This window comes from Chlorocebus sabaeus, chromosome 10 (genome assembly GCF_047675955.1).
Source record: "Chlorocebus sabaeus isolate Y175 chromosome 10, mChlSab1.0.hap1, whole genome shotgun sequence".
In the NCBI taxonomy this organism is placed as follows: domain Eukaryota; kingdom Metazoa; phylum Chordata; class Mammalia; order Primates; family Cercopithecidae; genus Chlorocebus; species Chlorocebus sabaeus.
This window is the reverse complement of record NC_132913.1, coordinates 93,076,949-93,098,492: the sequence shown is the minus strand read 5'-3', so window position 1 is coordinate 93,098,492 and position 21,544 is coordinate 93,076,949. Positions and strand designations below refer to the sequence as shown.

Below are 21,544 nucleotides of genomic sequence, written 5' to 3'. Positions count from 1 at the left end.
ACATGTGGGAGAAAGAGTTTCACTTAGAAGTCACAGCTGCGTGTGAGATTCTAGGCTTATTTTAGATATCTAACTTTTTTTCCCCACCTTTTTATCAGAAAAGTGACTTTGTAGGGATACCTTACGGAGACTCCTCTTTCTGGTCTTGCTGTGGCATCATTTCCAGCTAAGTCGGCAGGAACTGGGAGTGCTGAGAAATACTCCTGTGGCTGTTTCTGAGTCCAAATCCCTCCTGCCTAATTGCACTAAGACCAGTCTTTCTGTTGCTCATGGACTCGGAAAGCAGTAGGGTGTCCTCCCAATTTAAAGGCCATTCATTGTAGGTTTCAGAGTTTAATGCCAAAGGGAGTTGTACAGACACACATTCAGACCAAACTCTTTAGATCTCTTTACACTCCTGAAATGCTCCAATGTTCCTCCAAAGAAAAGGAATGCAGTGGTTACAGGTTTGGGGAAATAATTACTCTTTATAGGCTTGATATTTTTGCATGCCAGGGAAAAGAGAAATGAGCTTTATGAGCCTCCTAACGTTGTGAGGTGGCTTTTCTTCAGAAGATCACTTTAGTTCAAGAATTTTATGAATCTTTGGAAGGGATAATGAGTCACGTTTTAATTTGATTGAGTTGGTGGAAAACTATAGCTACAGTGAAGCCTCCATTCTTCCCCATCAGGATCCACGGGTGACAGTCGGTCTGAGAACCCCTACCATGCTCTTAAGATCTTTACTTGGTGCCATCCTGTGGGGGTCAACACATATATACCTACAGATCTAAGAATAATGAGCTTCAGAATAATTGTTTTTTCAATTTTTGTTGGCTATTAGGTTATGATTTAAGAAAATGTTCCTGTCTCTGAGCTTGTATTTCATCCGCTGATTTGATATTGTGAGGAAACGGCACTATGGCAAGAGTGAGTGCCACCGCCCGATGGCATAATGGATTCTGGGGAGGCTGTTTCTCTCCCTTGTGGAAGTCTCAATTCTCCTGCATCTAAAAGTTTTCAATGGTCTGTCCTCTTTCATCTCTACTCCTGCAAAAAGGGAGAAAAATAGGGCTTCTTAAAATACCTAGTGACTTGAGGGCAGACATCATTTCACGGCCTTCATGACCCAGCGGTCAGGTCTGCAGCCAAGTGGATGGATGTTGATTGGGTTTGGGGCTCAATGCGCCACGCTCTTCCAGGGGGGCTATTAGTGTTCTGAGCTACACGGAGACACCAGATTGAGTTTTCCCAAGGCCATAAATACATTGGGAGCTATTTCCTGCTACCAGGCACATTACTGATTATAGCCTGGTCTTCTAAATACTCTAAAAACCTGTTCCCCTAAATGCTGGGAAAGAGTCCTGTAACCTCTGGGTGGTAACAGTTGAAGGGTGAGTACACAGGCATTTATAAATCTTACATTTGAGCTGTTAATTGTTGCTCGGCTTGATGGAGCCTCTGTCTGTCACAAATATAATGTTAGCTTCTTTCAGGCAGGATCAAATAGAGCGTGTGTTATACTTCAAGCAAGCAAAGAAAACTGTTGCAATCTAGTTTTTGTTCACTTTAATAGTACCTTCACATCACTGGCTGCCACTCAGGATTAGCAACTATTTTACTGACTTTGTATACAACACAAAACCCAGTTTTGGAGCAGTTTACCCTGAGCCTGTGTGCAGGAGGTACTGCACACTCCGGTGGCAACACCGCAGGTGAAAACATGGGCACTCTTCCTGCAAAGGCCACTCCTTCAAGACACAGGATTCTCACCTGACACCATCACGCCTGGCTGCCCCTCAAGTGGCCTAGGCTTAATCCAGAAGGAAAGTTCCGGCTTGGCTATGTTTAGTAGTCTACAGTAGTTTGGTTAAAATATGGAACCTACTGAAGAGCTGCTGGTTTTTAATGCTTCAAAACAAGTTACGCATCCCTCATATTATCATTTTCTTGTTTAAGGTGTATTTAGCTTGAGGGGAAGGTAGCATTGAGCAGGCCAGCAGGGAAACCCGTAGCTCCCCTGCACTCCACCTCAGGTGAGCAGGGCCTGAGATCCTCAACCGCTTGGAACAAATTGCAAACAATCTAAAGGTGCCTGGCTTAACAGAGATGACAGAACAGAGACAAAAAACTTGATAGTCTGTTTTCAGCAGGGCCATAGTAAACTGTAGTTAAGAAAACAATATTGCAAAGTCCAGTATCTAACACTATTTATGTCTAAAACTAGCAGTTGCATCCTTCTTGGTAAGAGAATTCTATTTTAAATTAAAGAGTAGGCTGGGGTAGAGGGATGTCCTATGTATTCAATAATACTATAATTTATTAAATCCTGTGAGTCAGAGGTATGCTAATCTCAGCCAAAATAGACCTAAATTAAACTCAAGACTTTTTTTTTTTGGAGGGAATAAAGAAGGAATGTGAAAAGGCTTAAAGTATATCAAGCGTCACTGCCCGGTTCAAACCAATGCTCAGGTTTCACTGTCTTCCACATCTTTTCTTTGTGTTCTCATTTGGGCCAAGTTGTATATTTTAGAGGTTTTAGTTTTCATAGAAAATTACTGCAAAGCTCAGAAAACATTGTGATAGGTTGGTTCAACTTAGAGGGTGGGGTTTCAGCTTTTTAAAGCCACAACACTGTCCTTTTCCAATTGGATGCCTTGGCCCTGCGCTGACCTGACTTTAGTTAATGAAATATAGCAAATGCAGGTGAATTTAGTCTTAATGCCTTTTCTCTCTTTCCCTCCATTTTCCCCCGCTTTTGCATCAAACTCTCCAGAAAGCATTATCAATCTTTGATTCTCCATACTGGCAATCATATGTGTTCAAACACACACATACATACACACACACACACACTCTCTCTCTCTCTCTTCCTCATTTCCTTCCATCTAATACCTGCTGGTCATCAGTTTCCAGAGGCCACGGTCAGCTCCTCACCATCCCCGAGTGCAGATGGTTACCACTTGGCACTGAGTCTGGACTTGGCATTTCCAGGGCACTGCCTCCTGTGAGACCTCCCCAGTGGCCCTCTTTTTCCTAACTACATTTTAGCCCTCAAGTGGGAACCTTAAAGTAGAGACCCCAGTTAAAGTAATTCTAGGCAGGAGATTTGGGGCTGACTCTGAAACCAGATATCTCTATGCCTGGAATGTGAGAGGGAGGAAGGTGAGGGGTGTGGGATGTTGAACCCTCTTAACCTGATCACCTTGGTCCTTGGAAGATACTCCTGGAAGCTCTGACCAGCTGTGCACATTCTCCCAGGACTAATACTGCATTTTACTGACTTTCATATCAAAAGTTAGGAAACATGAAATGTTTACATCAAATGAGTAGTATCGGGAACCTGAGAAATTCTACAAGTAAAGAAATGCAGTCTTTCTCTCGGTACAAAATATTTCAAGATCACTAGTCATGTTTGCTTTTGTTTTTTTTCTCAGTAAAAAAAGTCTATACTCACTTCAGATGCTCCTATCTCTGTCTACTCTGCCACTCCTTAGACTTCACAGCTCTAATAAGGGGGCTGAGACTCCACCTCTGAGCGGGTAATGCTGCCTGGCAGAGACTGCCTCTGGACCGCCAATCTCATGCTGGCGGGGCGCGGGGTGTCCACGTGTCTGTACATCAGGCAGGTTAACTAGTCAGGGAGGCTCCCCAGAGTAGAGCTCCACTGTTAGCTGTTTGTGTGTTCTGCTGCCGCTCTCACCGATTTGAACAACTCTGAAAATGTTTCAACTAGCAGGTAGTTTTGTTTTTATAGCTCCATCTTTCATCTTCCTTCTGATTTTTTTCCTCCCCAATCCCCTTCCCCTTCTTTTCCCCTCTGATTAGCAGTCAAGCGTTACAACGTCAGTGAGAAAACGCTAATCAGTCCTGTGGAGAATTCCTAACACCAAGGAGGTCTTCAGGTCTAGAAAGGGCAAAAGTAGTGTAGACACCTTCCTTTCTGGGCTGGGTTGGCCTCGGTGGCACTCGGCTATACGGCTGCAGTCATGGGGTTCTTCTGCCGGGAATCCTGGGTTCGGTAAGGGTACTGGTCCGGGCTGCCCCCGCGGGGCGCTGGTCTGCCCGTTTCCTGATAGGCTGGCATTCTTTGGTGCTGGGGAGGGGAAGGCGGGACGTCTTGTCGAAAGGGTCCTTTGTGCTGGGGAGCAGGCGGAGGTGGGTAGTGCTGAGGATACCGGAGATCTGCCACCCTCAGCTCTGTGGGGCGGGGATAGCTCCCTTTGGGAGGGTGCATAGGATGAGCCCCTGGATAATAGGGAAGCTCCCTTTCCTTGTAGAGCCCTCGAGGTGCTGCTGGCAGATAGTCTACAGCATCTGCGGGTCCTCCCCTGGAAAGAGAAGAAGAGACACATGTCAGCAGCTCCTAAGCTGGCTGGCTGGCTGGAGAACATGTTCCTCAGCCTCCTGCGCAGTTTGGTATGGCCATCAAATAGGTCTGGCCAATGGGATGGGAGAAGAAGTGATGCATGCCCTTAAAAAGAAGAGAAGGGACCTTCTTCCCTTCTCTCCTTCCTGTTGGCTGTCGGAAAAACCATCTTAGGCCACAAGGTGAAAACCATGTGCTGTGGGAGGCAGAGCAATAAGAAGGTGAGAGCCTGGGTCCCCATTGCCATGGAGCCACCATGTCAATCAGGACTGCTTCCATTCAGGTTGGTGCATAAGAGGAAAATATACTTCTATCTCGTTTATACCCTTTTCTGTTGGCCTTTATTATAGTAACCAAACTAGTTTCCTAAATAAGGCAGTGAGTTTGCCTCTCTTAAGGATGGGGTCATTAGTTCCCTGCCCTTTTCTACCACCATATCTAGGACAGGCTGGGCTGAAGTCTGTCCTAGAGATGGTGATAGAAATGTTCAGGTTATTTGGATTCATAAAGTTTCCATGGACCGCACTCGCTTTTCTAAATTTGTGAGGTGCTCTTTTAAATGGGCTGTCATCTTGGTCTAACTCTGGTTGGCTGCTATTACATCTTGGTGTGGATTCATATGTTCCTCCCCTCCCTAAAGTCTCTATAGTCCTTAGAAAAAGTCCCCAGCCAGAGCACCTAGAACTTTAATTTTATTTTTTTAATTTTTTTTTTTTTTGAGAGGGAGTCTCACTCTGTCACCCAGGTTGGAGTGCAGTGGTGCGATCTCAGCTCATTGCAACCTCTGCCTCCCGGGTTCAAGCAACTCTCCCACCTCAGCCTCCCGAGTAGCTGGAACTACAGGTGCCCACCACTATACCTGGCTAAGTTTTGTATTTTTTTTTTTTTTTTTGTAGAGATGGGTTTCATTATGTTGGCCAGGCTGGTCTCAATCTCCTGACCTTAGGTGATCTGCCTGGCTCGGCCTCCCAAAGTACTGGGATTACAGGCGTGAGCCACTGTGTCCAGCTCACACCTAAAGTTTTGATAGAAAGTAATCGGTTCTATCACAAAGCCAGGAAGTAGCACCAGGCCAGTAGCAGAATAGGGAAATGCCAAACCAGCTGTAAGTTGCACCTTGTAATGGGTAAGGCACACAGAAACATCCAGGGTAAGAACAGACACTAACAGAAAGTGGCCCTGTCTGGATCTCTCTACTAAAGAAAACAAGCATCTTCTGATCCATTTGCCACAACAGAAGCAGTGTGCCTCTAAACAATGTGCAGATGACTGCATCTTATCTAGCCTGGGGTTAAACAGATGAGTTCTGTTTGCAGCTCTTAAAATCTCATAAACCTTCTGTGCACATTCACCACTGCCACCATCCCCAGATCCTTTCCATTTTTTTTTACCACTCCCCCTTTTATAATTTTTTAAAAAGAAAACAATAATAATTAAGGAAAAGCTCCCCAATGTCAGACACACTGCTAGGACACTTTAAAGAAACGACAGGGCTGTGAGAATACAGTGTCTGTGGTTAATCAAGCACTGTCAATGAGGGTCAGAATCACCCCATCATCTGTGGAGCTGGATGTTAAAACAGCTGTGTAAGGTGCCCAAATCAATGAAGATTTGACAAGCTCCCAGCTCGGTGCATGTAGAAAGCAGCTTGTGAACAAATCTATAAGTATGAACAATAGAATTCTCTCTCTACTTTTTTGTCTTAATTTGGCTAGGTATAATAATGAAAGATAGATCGTTGAGCTTGGGGTAATTTAGTTAGAATTTTCAGATAAAAAAATTAAATTGTTTGTGTACAAGTTATTACAGCATCAGCTGCTGTTATTCAGTGCAGTTTGCTTTGCTATATTTTAAATTGCCCATGACAAATGGAGCACAAATGGATAATCTGTCACTCTAGCCATGGGAAACAAAGGCTCTGGATTTCACCTTTCCTTTTCTTTAGAATTTCATTTTTGATTTAGAAAACTTCCAGCCTTTGGTATATCTTTTATCATAAGAATTCTTTAAGTCTCTCCCCCCCACCTCACCATGCTCATTTTTATTGGTTTTTGGTTCATTTTGGAGACATCTGATACACTTAAAAAATTTCTTAACCTGTGCTTTCTCTCAAAATCCACTGAAGATATTTCTCTGCATGAAGTGAAACATGTGGTTTTTCTGCACTCATTTTAAGCCCTTAGGATAAATCACTGACATTTGCAACACACAAACATTATTTGCCTTCAAATGAACATACAACCAGCGCTCCCTCTGGACTCTCTTAGCATGAATGCTTCCTGTTTAAAATGGAAAGAGAGAAAGGAAGAATTCCAGGCCTTGGACTTTTAGGGTCCTGTTCTCTCCCTGGAGAGTTCTCTCTTTTAGAACAGAGTATTATAAAAGACAGGCATGCCTTGTTTTTTAAAATTTTTGGAGAGAGAATCCAGATCAAGTGGTGACGGGGCAGAAGCCACCCTGAGAGGCTGAGACAGTGCAGTCAGTGAGCACATGGTGGGACAGTCGCTATCTCTTCTCCCACACCTCGCTCCTCCCAGCGGCCAGCGCTCACGGTGAGGAGGGAGGCTTCCCGTGGGCAGATAGGGCAGACCTCGAGACACTTTTGTGGTCCCATGTTGCTTCCTCTGAGGGGAGGCTTTATGTCTGGGAGTTTGCTTATATGTGGCAGAAAGCAAGTGAGGTAGCTGTTCTTTGTCAAGAAATGAAGTCATGGAAATTGTCTTTTTCTGTAGAACTCATCATAACAGTTAGCGTTTTTAATTTTTCAGAGAGAAGAAAAACAATGAGCTGGCCTACCAAAACACTGTTTAAGGTTCAAAGAGTGCTAGAAGAATTTTTCTTTTTTTGGGGGGATGGTGTGTAGCTGTTGTTTATAACAACCTTTTGCTCATAACAGAATTTCCTACAGACTTTTGCCAGAACAACTTCTAAGCTCTTCTGAGTATTATGTGTGGATTATTTTAAATTATTAAAAAAATAATTTTGGCCAGGGGCGGTGGCTCACGCCTGTAATTCCAGCACTTTAGGAGGCCAAGGTGGGTGGATCACTTGAGGTCAGGAGTTAGAGACCAGTCTGGGCACCATGGTGAAACCCCGTCTCCACTAAAATTACAAAAATTAGCTGGGCATGGTGGTGCATGCCTGTAATTCCAGCTACTCAGGAGGCTGAGGTAGGAGAATCGCTTGAACCTGGTAGGCAGAGGTTGTAGTGAGCCAAGATTGTGGCACTATACTCCATCTTGGGCAACAGAAAGAGACTCTGTCTCAAGAATTTTGAAACAGGGAAAATAAGCCCCTCCTCATTAACTACAGAACTTAGAGGAAGAAAAGGCAGCTAAAATTTTAGCTTTGTTAATCGTGAGTTTCTCTTTTCATAGTCTCTTTATTTGTGTGAAACTTAGTGTTTGTAGGAAAGTCCAAAACCAATCCATTCTGGGGCCCCAGCAATGCCTATCACAGTGTCGGATATTGTGTGCTTTGAGCCAACCCTGAGGAATCCAGGGGCAGCTTCCTTAGGAGATTCTGATTAAAACAAGAATCTGCATAACAAATGTATCAGTACTTTAAGACCTTTCATTTTTCATGTGACTTCTTGAGTTTTATTTGTATATGTTACTGTTTTTCCTTAAAAACTTTCAATTTAAACATTTAAAAATTTTACTCAGAAACCATATTTACTTAAGGAAAGATAAACAATCCTTTATAACTCTTAAAGGGGGCTGTCATGAAAATACCTATATTTTGAAATTATTGCTTATTTTATTTCGATTAGGCTCCTTTCTAGAGGCCAGAAGGATTCAGATTTTGCTTGGAAAACTGATAGGAACTATCTCAGGCATGCAGTTTTCAATCACATAGATGTACCCAATAAAGAAAGTTAACCATTAAGTCTGAACACGATAAAGATATATGTTATTTACATGTAAAGAAGCAATAAGCATCACTTTGTTTACATAAGGATTTCTTCTTTTTTGCCATGTCAGTATGTCACTATTTTTCATTAAGCAAAAGCGGGGCTGGAAATGAGAGGCTAAGCTGGTCAGATAGCCAGCTCTGGGTGCCGACTACCTTCAGTTTATGCAAGGATGAAAGACATGTTCCTACATTTGCTAAAACAATTCTGTATAGGGAAAGGGCTCAATATTGGAAGGACAAAATCATGGCAAACCTCTTGCTAGGAATGAGGTGGCTGTACTTACAGGAACAGATGAAGGGGCATGAGCAATTTTGAATCCTCCCATGTCTACACCACCACCCTCAATTGCAAAGAAAATCTCTCTCCTCTGTTCTCACCACAGCTGCTCATTCTCACCTCATCTGTCTTTCACCCCGCCTTGTGGCTGGTTGTATACTGCATGGAGTACAAGCATCTTGAAGGAAGGAACTGAGTCTTACATATCTAATGATCTCCCTTTGAGCTTAACACAGGGCTTTGCACATCACAGGCGCTCTACAAATGCATGTTGAATTTGTTCAAGAGAGTTTAAAGTAAAGAGAAAACCCATACACATACAGTAACTATAAAAGGTTCAATGTGGGGTAGGGGCTGGAGGAAGGTAGCAGAATAAGAGGAGAAAGTGGGCTTTCTTTGGGAGCCAGGGATCGATGGTGGTTGAGGTGAGACTGATCTCTAATTTCTGAAGAGGGAAGTAGAAGGGATGCTGGGCTGAATAAAGGGTTGGATTAGGTCCAACATAGAATGCTGAAAACTTTACCAGGGTAGAGGTTATTTTATTTGTTTTGTTTGCCAAGAACAAGATTATACTGTCTTATCTCTGTTGCCCTACAGAGTACTTGAAATACAATAGATGCTCAATAAATCTTGGACTGGGATTCAATCTCCTTGACTTCCTAGTGAGCTCAGCATGACTAACTGGTGCTGAGGAAACTGAGAGCTATCTTGACTCAAAATTAACTGGAAACTGGGCTTACTAGGTGCAGGTTAAGTGTATTTATTCAAGGGTCAGTTAACTACTATTTTTATGATGGTACAGCAAAGACATTTTCTTTGTCCCTGTCATAAATGCAATAATCTAGGAACACTTTATGTGTTTGAAAGTACAGTACACAGGGTTTCAAACACAGGGTCTTAGGGAGACAATGTCAAACCCAGATGTGATGGCCACAGTTTGAAGTGCGGTACCTGGGCTTTGAGGGCTGATGAACCCAAACCCGAGGTCAAGCTGGTGTCCTGTTTCCTCTGTCCCAGTGCCTCCCAAGCTTTTCTCCCTGAGAGTAGATGTGATGGATGATTTTCATATAAGCTACTCATACCCAGGAGAGGCAGAAGCCAGAATTATGCAAACTTCTCTGCCACCTGCTGTAACTCAACACCCTTTCCTTCCATTCAGGAAAGAACAAGGGAATTCAAATGAGTGGGAGTGACATTATTGAAGGGGAAAACTTGAGCCTGCTATAATTTATTAAAAGAAATCATTTGTAGTCCTCAGTCTTCCAGTATCAGTGACAGATTCTTGCAATACAGAGCTGAGCACGCTTCCTCTACATGTCTCAAGGCAGAGTGTAAGAACGCCTGCAGTATCTCACCTGATGAGCTCCTTTTAGGATGTAGAAGGATAGATGAAGTTGAAGAGTCACAGAGGGGAAAATCAACTAAGTTGGAGACACATCAGCGACTGGAAGGTAGTTTGTTTCGAAAGGGGGTGAGTTTAGCATGTGAAGAAATAAGATATGCAGCAGAAAGTATAAAAACCATAAATAATTTATGAGCAGAGGTGTGAATGTCCGGCTTAGGCATACACATTGGGTTTTTCACTTACAGAAAAGCTTCCAAAGGGCAGAATCTTGTTCTTAATTTCTGTAAAATACTATGTGTGTGATTAGCAGCCAAAACAAAGCTAATTTTTTAACTTCCAAAGTAGACTTTATGGGTTTCCTTTTTTGGTAATAATTCACTGTGACCAAATTTGGGGTTTGAATGGCAGGAAGTAACATGATGTAAAACTCCTGTAGCTGTCTAAGAGAGGGGGCCTGTACCCGTTGGCAGAAAGTCGACATCTGGCAGAGCCATGCTATTCTTGAGCACGCCACACATAGATTATTTAGTGGCTGAGCTGGGATCGGTGCTTTCTTCTCTGGTTCTTCTACAAATACTGCAAAGCTTTAAAAAAAAAATCAGCACAAACTAATATACTTGAGTCGCCCATGCTATGTGCACAGAGATGCTTTTAGTCTGTGTTTAGAATTCCTTTAGTGTCAGGTTTCCAGTTACCAGACCTTCCTCCTCGGTCCAGGCACGAATGTGGTTGGCAAGGATTAGCAGAGCTCTCTGCAATGTATATTACATAGCTTTGATTTCAGCAGATTTTACAGAATCATAAAATATAATGATCATTTGATGGCCCACATTATAGAAATGATTACGGAAAAAAATCCACTTTCATCACTCACATTTCCCATTGCGTTATGAGAAGAGGGGACTCTTGTTCTTTGCAAAGAACTGGAATGGGTGGAAAGTGCAGCAGCAGATGCTTGTGGCCCTTGTAGACACCAAGGAAATGTTTGTAGAGAAAATGAAGGAGAAAGGATAGTGACTGAGTGCTCAAAGACATTTCTCAAACAGTTTAAAACAAGTATAATTTTGGTTGCTCATATTTAATTCCTTCTTTTTTTCTGTAAACAATGACCTCAAATACAAGAATTGAGTTATTAACAAACTGCATGTGCAGTGAGTTTTGTATTCCGTATGACAGTTTAGCAGACATTATCTGGAAAATGGTCCTTAAGAGTCTTTCATCCTATCAGATGGTCCTAAAAATGGTCCTGCTAGAAATAAAGATGTTCTTTGAAACCAACGAGAACAAAGATACAACATACCAGAATCTCTGGGACACATTTAAAGAAGCGTGTAGAGGGAAATTTATAGCACTAAATGCCCACTAAGAGAAAGCAAGAAAGATATAAAATTGACACCCTAACATAACAATTAAAAGAACTAGAGAAGCAAGAACAAACACATTAAAAACTAGCAGAAGGCAAGAAATAACTAAGATCACAGCAGAACTGAAGGAGATAGAGACATGAAAAACCCTTCAAAAAATGAATGAATCCAGGAGCCGGTTTTTTGAAAAGATAAAAAAAAATCGATAGACTGCTAGCAAGACAAATAAAGAAGAAAAGAGAGAAGAATCAAATAGATGCAATAAAAAATGATAAAGGGGATATCACCACCGACCCCACAGAAATACAAACTACCATCAGAGAATACTATAAACACCTCTATGTAAATAAACTAGAAAACCTAGAAGATATGGATGAATTCCTGGACACATACACTCTCCCAAGACTAAACCAGGAAGAAGTTGAATCCCTGAATAGACCAATAACAGGATCTGAAATTGAGACAATAATTAATAGCCTACCGACCAAGAAAAGTTGAGGACCAGACTGATTCACAGCCGAATTCTACCAGAGGTACAAGGAGGAGCCTGGTACCTTTCCTTCTGAAACTATTCCAAACAATAGAAAAAGAGGGAATCCTCCCTAACTCATTTTATGAGGCCAACATCATCCTAATACCAAAGCCTGGCAGACACAACAAAAAAAGAATTTTAGACCAATATCCCTGATGAACATCGATGCAAAAATCCTCAATAAAATACTGCAAACCAAATCCAGCAGCACATCAAAAAGCTTATCCACCATGATCAAGTGGGCTTCATCCCTGGGATGCAAGGCTGGTTCAGCATATGCAAATCAATAAACGTAATCTAGCATATAAACAAAACCAAAGACAAAAACCACATGATTATCTCAATAGATGCAGAAAAGGTCTTTGACATTCAACAACCCTTCATGCTAAAAACGGTCAATAAATTCGGTATTGATGGAACGATTCTCAAAAGAAGAGCTATTTGTGACAAACCCACAGCCAATATCATACTGAATGGGCAAAAACTGGAAGCATTCCCCTTGAAAACTGGCACAAGACAGGGATGCCCTCTCTCATCACTCTTCTTCAACATAGTGTTGGAAGTTCTGGCCAGAGCAATCAGGCAAGAGAAAGAAATAAAGGGTATTCAGTTAGGAAAAGAAGAAGTCAAATTGTCCCTGTTTGCAGATGACATGATTGTATATTTAGAAAACCCCATTGTCTCAATCTCCTTAAGCTGATAAGCAACTTCAGCAAAGTCTCAGGATACAAAAATCAATGTGCAAAAATCACAAGCATTCTTATACACTAATAACAGACAGCCAAATCATGAGTGAACTCCCAATCACAACTGCTTCAAAGAGAATAAAATACCTAGGAATCTAACTTACAAGGAATGTAAAGGACCTCTTCAAGGAGAACTACAAACCACTGCTCAATGAAATAAAAGAGGACACAAACAAATGGAAGAACATTCCATGCTCATGGATAGGAAGAATCAGTATCGTGAAAATGGCCACACTGCCCAAAGTAATTTATAGATTCAGTGCCATCCCCATTAAGCTACCAATGACTTTCTTCACAGAATTGGAGAAAACTACTTTAAAGTTCGTATGGAACCAAAAAAGAGCCCACATTGCCAAGACAATCCTAAGCCAAAAGAACAAAGCTGGAGGCATCATGCTACCTGACTTCAAACTATACTACAAGGCTACAGTAACAAAAACAGCACAGTATTGGTACCAAAACAGAGATATAGACAAATGGAACACAACAGAGCCCTCAGAAATAATACCACACATCTACAACCATCTGATCTTTGACAAACCTGACAAAAACAAGAAATGGGGAAAGGATTCCCTATTTAATAAATGGTGCTGGGAAAACTGGCTAGCCATAAGTAGAAAGCTGAAACTGGATCCCTTCCTTACACCTTATACAAAAATTAATTCAAGATGGATTAGAGACTTAAATGTTAGACATAAAACCATGAAAACCCTAGAAAAAAACCTAGGCAATACTATTCAGGACATAGGCATGGGCAAGGCCTTCATGTCTAAAACACCAAAAGCAATGGCAACAAAAGCCAAAATTGACAAATGGGATCTAATTAAACTAAAAAGCCTCTGCACAGCAAAAGAAACTACCATCAGAGTGAACAGGCAACAGGGAGAAAATTTTTGCATCTACTCATCTGACAAAGGGCTAATATCCAGAACCTATAAAGAACTCAATCAAATTTATAAGAAAAAAACAACCCCCTCAAACAGTGGGCAAAGGATATGAACAGACACTTCTCAAAAGAAGATATTTATGCAGCCAACAGACACATGAAAAAATGCTCATTATCACTAGCAATCAGAGAAACGCAAATCAAAACCACAATGAGATACCATCTCACACCAGTTAGAATAGTGATCATTAAAAAGTCAGGAAGCAACAGGGGCTGGAGAGGATGTGGAGAAACAGGAACACTTTTACACTGTTGGTGGGACTGTAAACTAGTTCAACCATTGTGGAAGACAGTGTGGCAATTCCTCAAGGATCTAGAACCAGAAATACCATTTGACCCAGCCATCCCATCACTGGGGATATACCCAAAGGATTATAAGTCATGCTGCTATAAAGACACATGCACGTGTATGTTTATTGCAGCACTATTCACAACAGCAAAGACTTGGAACCAACCCAAATGTCCATCAATAACAGACTGGATTAAGAAAATGTGGCACATCATGGAATACTATGCAGCCATTAAAAAGGATGAGTTCGTGTCCTTTGTAGGGACATGGATGCAGCTGGAAACCATCATTCTCAGCAAACTATCGCAAGAACAGAAAACCAAATACCGCATATTCTCACTCATAGGTGGGAATTAAACAGTAAGAACACTTGAACACAGGAAGGGGAACATCACACACACCGGGGCCTGTTGTGGGGTGGGGGTGGGGGGAGGGATAGCATTAGGAGATATACCTAATGTAAATGGTGAGTTAATGGGTGCAGCACACCAACATGGCACATGTATAAATATGTGACAAACCTGCACGTTGTGCACATGTACCCTAGAACATAAAGTATAATAAAAAAAAATGGTCCTGCTAAAATAATTTCCTTATGAGGGGATGACAGGCTTTTAAAGTGAGTGCTGAGAACAATTAGAAAAGACAATTATGAGAATAATGTAGAGAGGGAAATCTTTTGGAAGGCAGAAGCTGTCCTGCGCGGCCACAAAAAAGTCATGCAATCCATTTGAATGATGCCTGCGTATCTACCCCATAGTCTGTTTATCCACAGAACAGGCTTTGTTTAAAGAGAATGGCAACCAAAGCACCAAAGCGCCCTAACTCGATAGACCTCTTAAATCATCTCTCTTTCTATTGTAACAGTGGTCCTAGAATTTCAGTATGTAAATACTGTGGATTTCATCTGGTCATCATGTAGCAGACAACAGTTCAATTCCAAGGTCAGACTTTTGGGGCTAACAAGTTCAACGGTGTAGGGTCCTGATCTCCTCCTGTCCCTTAAGAGAACCCACTACACAGTTTCCTGCCCAAGGTGCTACCTGGAGACAGAACACTTTAGGGGCAAAATACACGGTTCCACTGTTCATGAAGTCTGTTTTTCCTATATTTTAGATTACACATATATTTTAGAGTAGCACATGCAGTGTTTGCAGTAGATATTAATACATCACATCCATGTCTTTACCTGACTTCTTTCCCCTCCCATTAATTTCTAAAGCCTGTGCAATAGGAAGATTTTGATGTAAACTACCTATTTTCATTAGATCATTAGAATCCCTCTTCACCAAGGGCAAGGAGTACAACGAAGGAAACTTAAACACTTCCATCTTCATGCCTGTGTGTGTGTGTGTGTGTGTGTATGGGTGTTGTGGGAGAGGGCCTCCATGTCATGATTTCATTAAAACACGGGAGAATCCTGCCATGGCAGTTGTCTTACTCTGAAATTCAGAAGCAGAAATGTAAGTGCTGGGAAGAGTGCCACTCTACTTGATGGGCTCAGTAACCAGCTTCAAAGGTTGGTTTAGAATTGCAAAGATTCAAAGCCTGCTGAGCACAGCAGCATGTTCCCAAGTGCCTACAGCAAGTTAGTTTCCATCCTAAGTATTTCCTCCATTTAATGGATTTATTCCTCATAACAATGTTACCAGGTAGGTATTATTATCATCCCTGGCTTTCAGATGAGGAAACTGAGAAGCAGAGATGTTAAGTAATGTGATCAAAGTCACAATGGTAGTGGCAGAGCCCAGTTCAGCCCAGGCAGACAGACCCAGAGGCCACATGCCTGACTACCAAGTTAAAACGTGCAATCTCTGACTTTACTTGCTTCTCATCAGCTCACATGGTACCTGCCGGCACGAGGTGAAAGAAATTGGTTTATATTTGGAAACACATTTCTAAAAAACAGGATCTAATGCACTAAAAAGATAGACTTTTTTTTTTTTTTTTTTTTCCCAGTGGGTACTTTGGCCATTAGCAGCCCAAGAATCTGAAACTGCTGATGGCGCTTGCAGAAAGAGCACAAACAACATTCCATGTGGGAAGTTTCAGAGACCTTGAGGTGCCTTTCTTAAGGAAAGCAAAGTTTCCTGTTGCCCTTTATGAAAATCAAAACAGGTATTTGTATGGTTCTGTTTGGAAGACCGTGTGTTCCAGGTCTAGTATCTTGAACGTTGGCATCACTAAGAATCAATTGAGTCTTTATTAAATAACACAGATTCTGGGGTTGCAATGCCAGAAAAAGGTCTGAAAGGGGTCTGGGAGCCTACATTTCTCTCAAGGACCCAGGTGATTCTGATGCAGGTGGAGCTGGCACCTAGCTTTAAGGAATCCCTTTGGCTATGGGGGTTTGTAAGACATGTAACCTGCTCTGCAAATAACCTAGAATATAAATATAAGTCAGTTATCCTGAGCATGTGAAGAGATAACAAGAAGAAAGATACAGAGCTAACAGCCTTGGAAAGTGTTCTGGAAACAGACATTCCTCTGATGCTGGCTTGTCAAGAGTGGGCAAGTAAGCAGAAGGTTGGTCTAGAGAAGAGGGTATCTGGAGCCTGATCATGAACAATCTTGAATACCAGGGGCAGCACAGGAAGGATTAAAGAACGTGATTTTGGTGGGGAGGGGCCAAGACGGCCAACTAGAAACAGCTGTGGTCAGGTACCCACTGAGAAGAATGAAAATGGCAAGTGAATCCTGCACCAGCAACTGAGGTATGCAGGTTCTCTCACTGGGACTGACTAGGTGGTTTATATTTGGAAACACATTTCTAAAAAACAGGATCTAATGCACTAAAAAGAGAGCAAGGAAAAGCAGGGTGGTGTGACAGCCCACTTGGGAGCCACATGGGGCAAGGGAAGCTCCCACAGCCAGCGAAGGGAGGCAGTGAGTGACTGTGCTACTTGATCTGGGAAACCATGTTTTTCCCACCATTCCATGCAACCCAGGATCAGGACATCCTACTCATGAGCCCATGCCATCAGAGCCTTGGGTCCCAAGCACACAGTTGTGTAGATTCTTGGTGGCCACTTGGCTGCAGACTGCTTAAGACTACTGAGTTTCTGCGGGAATTCTATTTTTCCCCTGCTGGTGCCAAGGAGACTGGATGGTTTGGACCCAGGAGGAATTCCCCACAGTGCAGCACAGCAGCTGTGGCAGATCGTGGCCACACTGCCTCTTTAGGCTGGACCCTGATCCATCCCTCCTCACCAAGTGCGTATTCCCTGTAGGAATTTAAGCAACTCCAGCTAGGGTTTTAGGGACACAACTCTGATCTTGCTGGGACTGAGCCCCTGAGAGGAGGGGCGGCTGTGATCTCCATGGATCAGCAGATGTAATCTTCCCGCTGCTGGCTCTGAGGAATCTGGGCAGTCCGGACAAGTGGGATTTCTCCTAGCACAGCACACCCCCTTCACCAAGCGGCAGCCAGAGCACTTCATTAAGTGGGTCCCAGATCCCATGCCTCCTGACTGGCTGAGACCCTCCAACAGAGGTTCCTAAACAACTTACACAGGAGCATTCCTGCTGGCATCAGGTCGATGCCCCTCTGGGACACAGATCCTAGAGGAGAGGGAGCAGGCAGCCATCTTTGCTATTCTGTAGCCTCCACTGGTGACACCTCCAGGTGCAGGAGAAACCCAGGTGAATAGGGTCTGGAGAGGACCCCTACAGAAGAGGGGCTTGACTGTTTAAAAAAAAAAAAAAAACCAAAAACACACAACTAAAAGGAAGCAACAACAGCACCACCAACACCACCACCAACCCCCCCCCCCACAAAAAAAAACCCCATCCAAAGGCCAGCAGCCTCAAAGATCACAGCTAGATAAACTCACGAGGAGCAGAAAGAATCTATATCAACAATAAAAGACGCTGAAAACTTTAAAAGCCAGCATGCCTCTTCTCCAAACAACTGTAACACCTCTCCAGCAAGAGCACAGAATTGGGCAGAGGCTGGGATGGATGAACTGACAGAAGTAGGCTTCAGAAGGTGGGTAATAATGAACTTCACTGAGCTAAAGAAGCATGTTCTAACCCAAAGCAAGAAGCTAAGAACCATGATAAAAAAAATTACAGGAGCTGTTAACCAGAATAACCAGTTTAGAGACGAACATAAATGCCTGATGGAGCTGAAAAACACAACACAAGAACTTCACAATGCAACCACAAGTATCAATAGCTCAATTGACCAAGAGAAGGAAGGAATTTCAGAGATTGAAGACTATCTTGCTGAAATGAGACAGGCAGACAATATTAGAGAAAAAAATGAAAAGGAATGAACAAAATCCCTGAGAACTATGAGATTATGTAAAAAGACTGAACCTACAACTAATTAGAGTACCTGAAAGAGACAGGGAAAACAGAACCAAGTTGGAAAACATACTTCAGGACATCATCCAGGAGAATGTCCCCAACCTAACAAGGCAGGGTAACATTTAAATTCAGGCAATCCAGAGAACCCCAGTAAGATACTCCATGAGAAGAACAACCCCAAGACACATAATCATCAGATTCTCCAAGGTCAAAATGAAGGAAAAAATGTTAAGGGCAGCCAGAGAAAGAAGGGTCAGGTCACCTATAAAAGAATGCCTATCAGACTAGGAGTGGACCTCTCAGCAGAAACCCTATGATATGGTTTGGCTGTGTCCCCACCCAAATCTCATCTTGAATTCCCATGTGTTGTGCGAGGGACCCAGTGGGAGGTAACTGAATAATGGGGCCAAGTCTTTCCCATGCTGTTCTCATAATAGTGAATAAGTCTCATGAGATTTGATGGTTTTAATAATGGGAGTTTCCGCACAAGCTCGCTCTCTTTGCCTGCTGCTGTCGATATAAGACATGACTTGCTCCTCCTTGCCTTCCACCATGACTGAGAGGCTTCCCCAGCCACATGGAACTATAAGTCCATTAAACTTCTTTCTTTTGTAAACTGCCCAGTCTTGGGTATGTCTTTAACAGAAGTGTGAAAATGGACTAATACACCCTACAAGCCAGAGGAGACTGGGGGCCAATATTCAATATTCTAAAAGAAAATAATTTTCAACCCAGGATATCACATCCAGCCAAACTAAGCTTCATAAGCAAAGGAGAAATAAAATCCTTTCCAGACAAGCAAATGCTGGGGGAATTTGTCACCACCAGGCCTACCTTGCAAGAGCTCCTGAAGGAAGCCCTAAATATGGAAAGGAAAAACTGGTACCAGCCACTGCAAAGCTCACTGAAGTACACAGACCAATGACACTATGAAACAACTAAATCAATAGGTCTGCAAAATAACCAGCTAACATCATGATGATAGGATCAAATTCACACATAACAATATTAACCTTAAATGAAAATGGGCTAAATGCCCCAATTGAAAGACACAGAATGGCAAATGGCAAGTGGCATTGACTCAAGACCCATTGTATGCTGTATTCAAAAGACCCATCTCATGCACAAAGACACACATAGGCTCAAAATAAAGGGATGGAGGAAAATTTACCAGGCAAATAGAAAGCAGAAAAAAGCAGGAGTTGCCATCCTAGTTTCTGACAAAACAGACTTTAAGCCAAGAAAGATAAAAAAGACAAGAGTATTACATAATGGTAAAAGGATCAATTCAACAAGAAGAGCTATCTTAAATATATATGCACCCAATACAGGAGCATCCAGATTCATAAAACACGTTCTTAGAGACCTGCAAAGAGACTTAGACTCCCACATGATAATAGTAGCAGACTTTAACAACCCATTGTCAATATTAGACAGATCATGGAGACAGAAAATTAACAAGGATATTCAGGACTTGAACCTGGATCTGGATCAAGTGGACCTGATAAATATCTAGAGAACTCTCCACCCCCAAACAACAGAATGTACATTATTTTTGGTGACACATAGCACTTCTTCTAAAATTGATCACATAATTGGAAGTAAGACACCCCTCAGCAAATGCAAAAGAACTTGAAATCATAACAGTGAGAGACCACAGCACAATCAAATTAGAACTCAAGATTAAGAAACTCGCTCAAACCCACACAACTGCATGGAAATTGAGCAACTTGCTCCTGAATGACTCCTGGGTAAATAATGAAATTAAGGCAGAAATCAAGAAGTTCTTTGAAACCAATAAGAACAAAGAGATAACATACCAGAATTTCTGGGATGCAGATAAAGCAGTGTTAAGAGGGAAATTTATAGCACTAAATGCCCATATCATAAAGCTAGAAAGATCTCAAATTGACACCCTAATATCTTAAGTACAAGAACTAGAGAACCAAGAGCAAACAAAGCCCAAAGCTAGCAGAAGACAAGAAATAACCAAGATCAGACCAGAACTGAAGGAGATACAGACATGAAAAACATTAAAAAAAAATCAAATCCAGGAGCTGGTTTTTTGACAAAATTATTAAAATAGACCACTAGCTAGACTAATAAAGAAGAATCAGATAGATACAAAAAATGAGGGGATATCACCACTGACCCTACAGAAATACAAACAACCATCAGAATGTTATAAACAGCTCTATGCAAATAAACTAGGACATTTAGAAGAAATGGATAAATTCCTGGACACATAACCCTTCCAAGACTGAACCAGAAAGGTGAATCCCTGAATAGACCAATGGGCTCTGAAATTGAGGCAGTAATAAATAGCCTACCAACCAAAAAAGGCCCAGGACCAAATGGATTTATAGCTGAATTCTACCACAGGTACAAAGAGGAGCTGATACCATTTTTTCTAAAACTACGCCAAACAATTGAAAAGGAGGGACTTCTCCCTAACTAATTTTATGAGGCTAGCATCATCCTGATATCAAAACCTGCCAGAGATGCAACAACAACAGAAAACTTCAGGCCAATATCCCTGATGAGCATCAATGCAAAAATCCTCATTAAAATACTGGCAAACCAAATCCAGCAGCACATCAAAAAGCTTATGCACTACAATCAAGTCAGCTTTATCCCTGGGATGTAAGACTGGTTCAACATATGCAAATCAATAAATGTAATTCATCACAAACAGAACCGAAGACAAAAACCACATGATTCTATATCTAGAAGACCCCATCTAGAAGATTCATGCAATTAGCCCACTAGAAACCTATTTAATAAATGCATTGGGAAACCTGGCTAGCCATATGCAGAAAATTTATACTGGACCCCTTCCTTACACCTTACACAAAAATTAAGATGGATTAGAGATCTAAATGTAAAACCCAAAACTATAAAAACCCTAGAAGAAATTCAGGCAATACCACGCAGGACATAGGCACAGGCAAAGATTTCATGACGAAACAATCAAAAGTAATTGCCACACAAGCAAAAATTGACAAACGGGATCTAATTAAACTAAAGAGCTTCTCCACAGCAAAAGAAACTATCATCAGAATGAGCAGACAACCTACGGAATGGGAGAAAAATTTTGCAGGCTATTCATCTGACAAAGGTCTAATATCCAGAATCTATAAGGAACTTAACAAATTTACAGGAAAAAAACAATCCCATTAAAAAGTGGGGAAAGGACATGAAAAGACACTTCTCAAAATATGACATTTATGTGGCCAATAAACATGAGAAAAAAAAGGCCAACATCACTGATTGTTAGAGAAATACAAATCAGAACCACAATGAGATACCATCTCACGCCAGTCAGAATGGTGATTATTAAAGTCAAGAAACAACAGATGCCAGTGAGGCTGTGGCGAAAAAGTAACGTTTTCACACCGTTGTTGGCAATGTAAATTAGTTCAACCATTGTAGAAGACAGTGGCAATTCCTCAAAGACCCATAACCAGAAAT

General features: G+C 41.9%; 1 protein-coding gene across 4 annotated transcripts in view; it reads right to left on the bottom strand.

The window, feature by feature from the left end:
* Positions 1 to 496: 496 nt before the first annotated feature.
* PARD3B (par-3 family cell polarity regulator beta) overlaps positions 497 to 21,544 on the bottom strand; it is a 1,089,129-nt gene continuing 1,068,081 nt past the window's right edge. For all 4 annotated transcript variants that reach the window (XM_073019963.1, XM_073019966.1, XM_073019964.1 and 1 more), the window contains one exon: positions 497 to 4,310. In XM_073019963.1, coding sequence (XP_072876064.1) covers positions 3,953 to 4,310 — 358 coding nt within the window. In that variant the 3' untranslated portion in view covers positions 497 to 3,952. The remainder of the gene's footprint in view (positions 4,311 to 21,544) is intronic.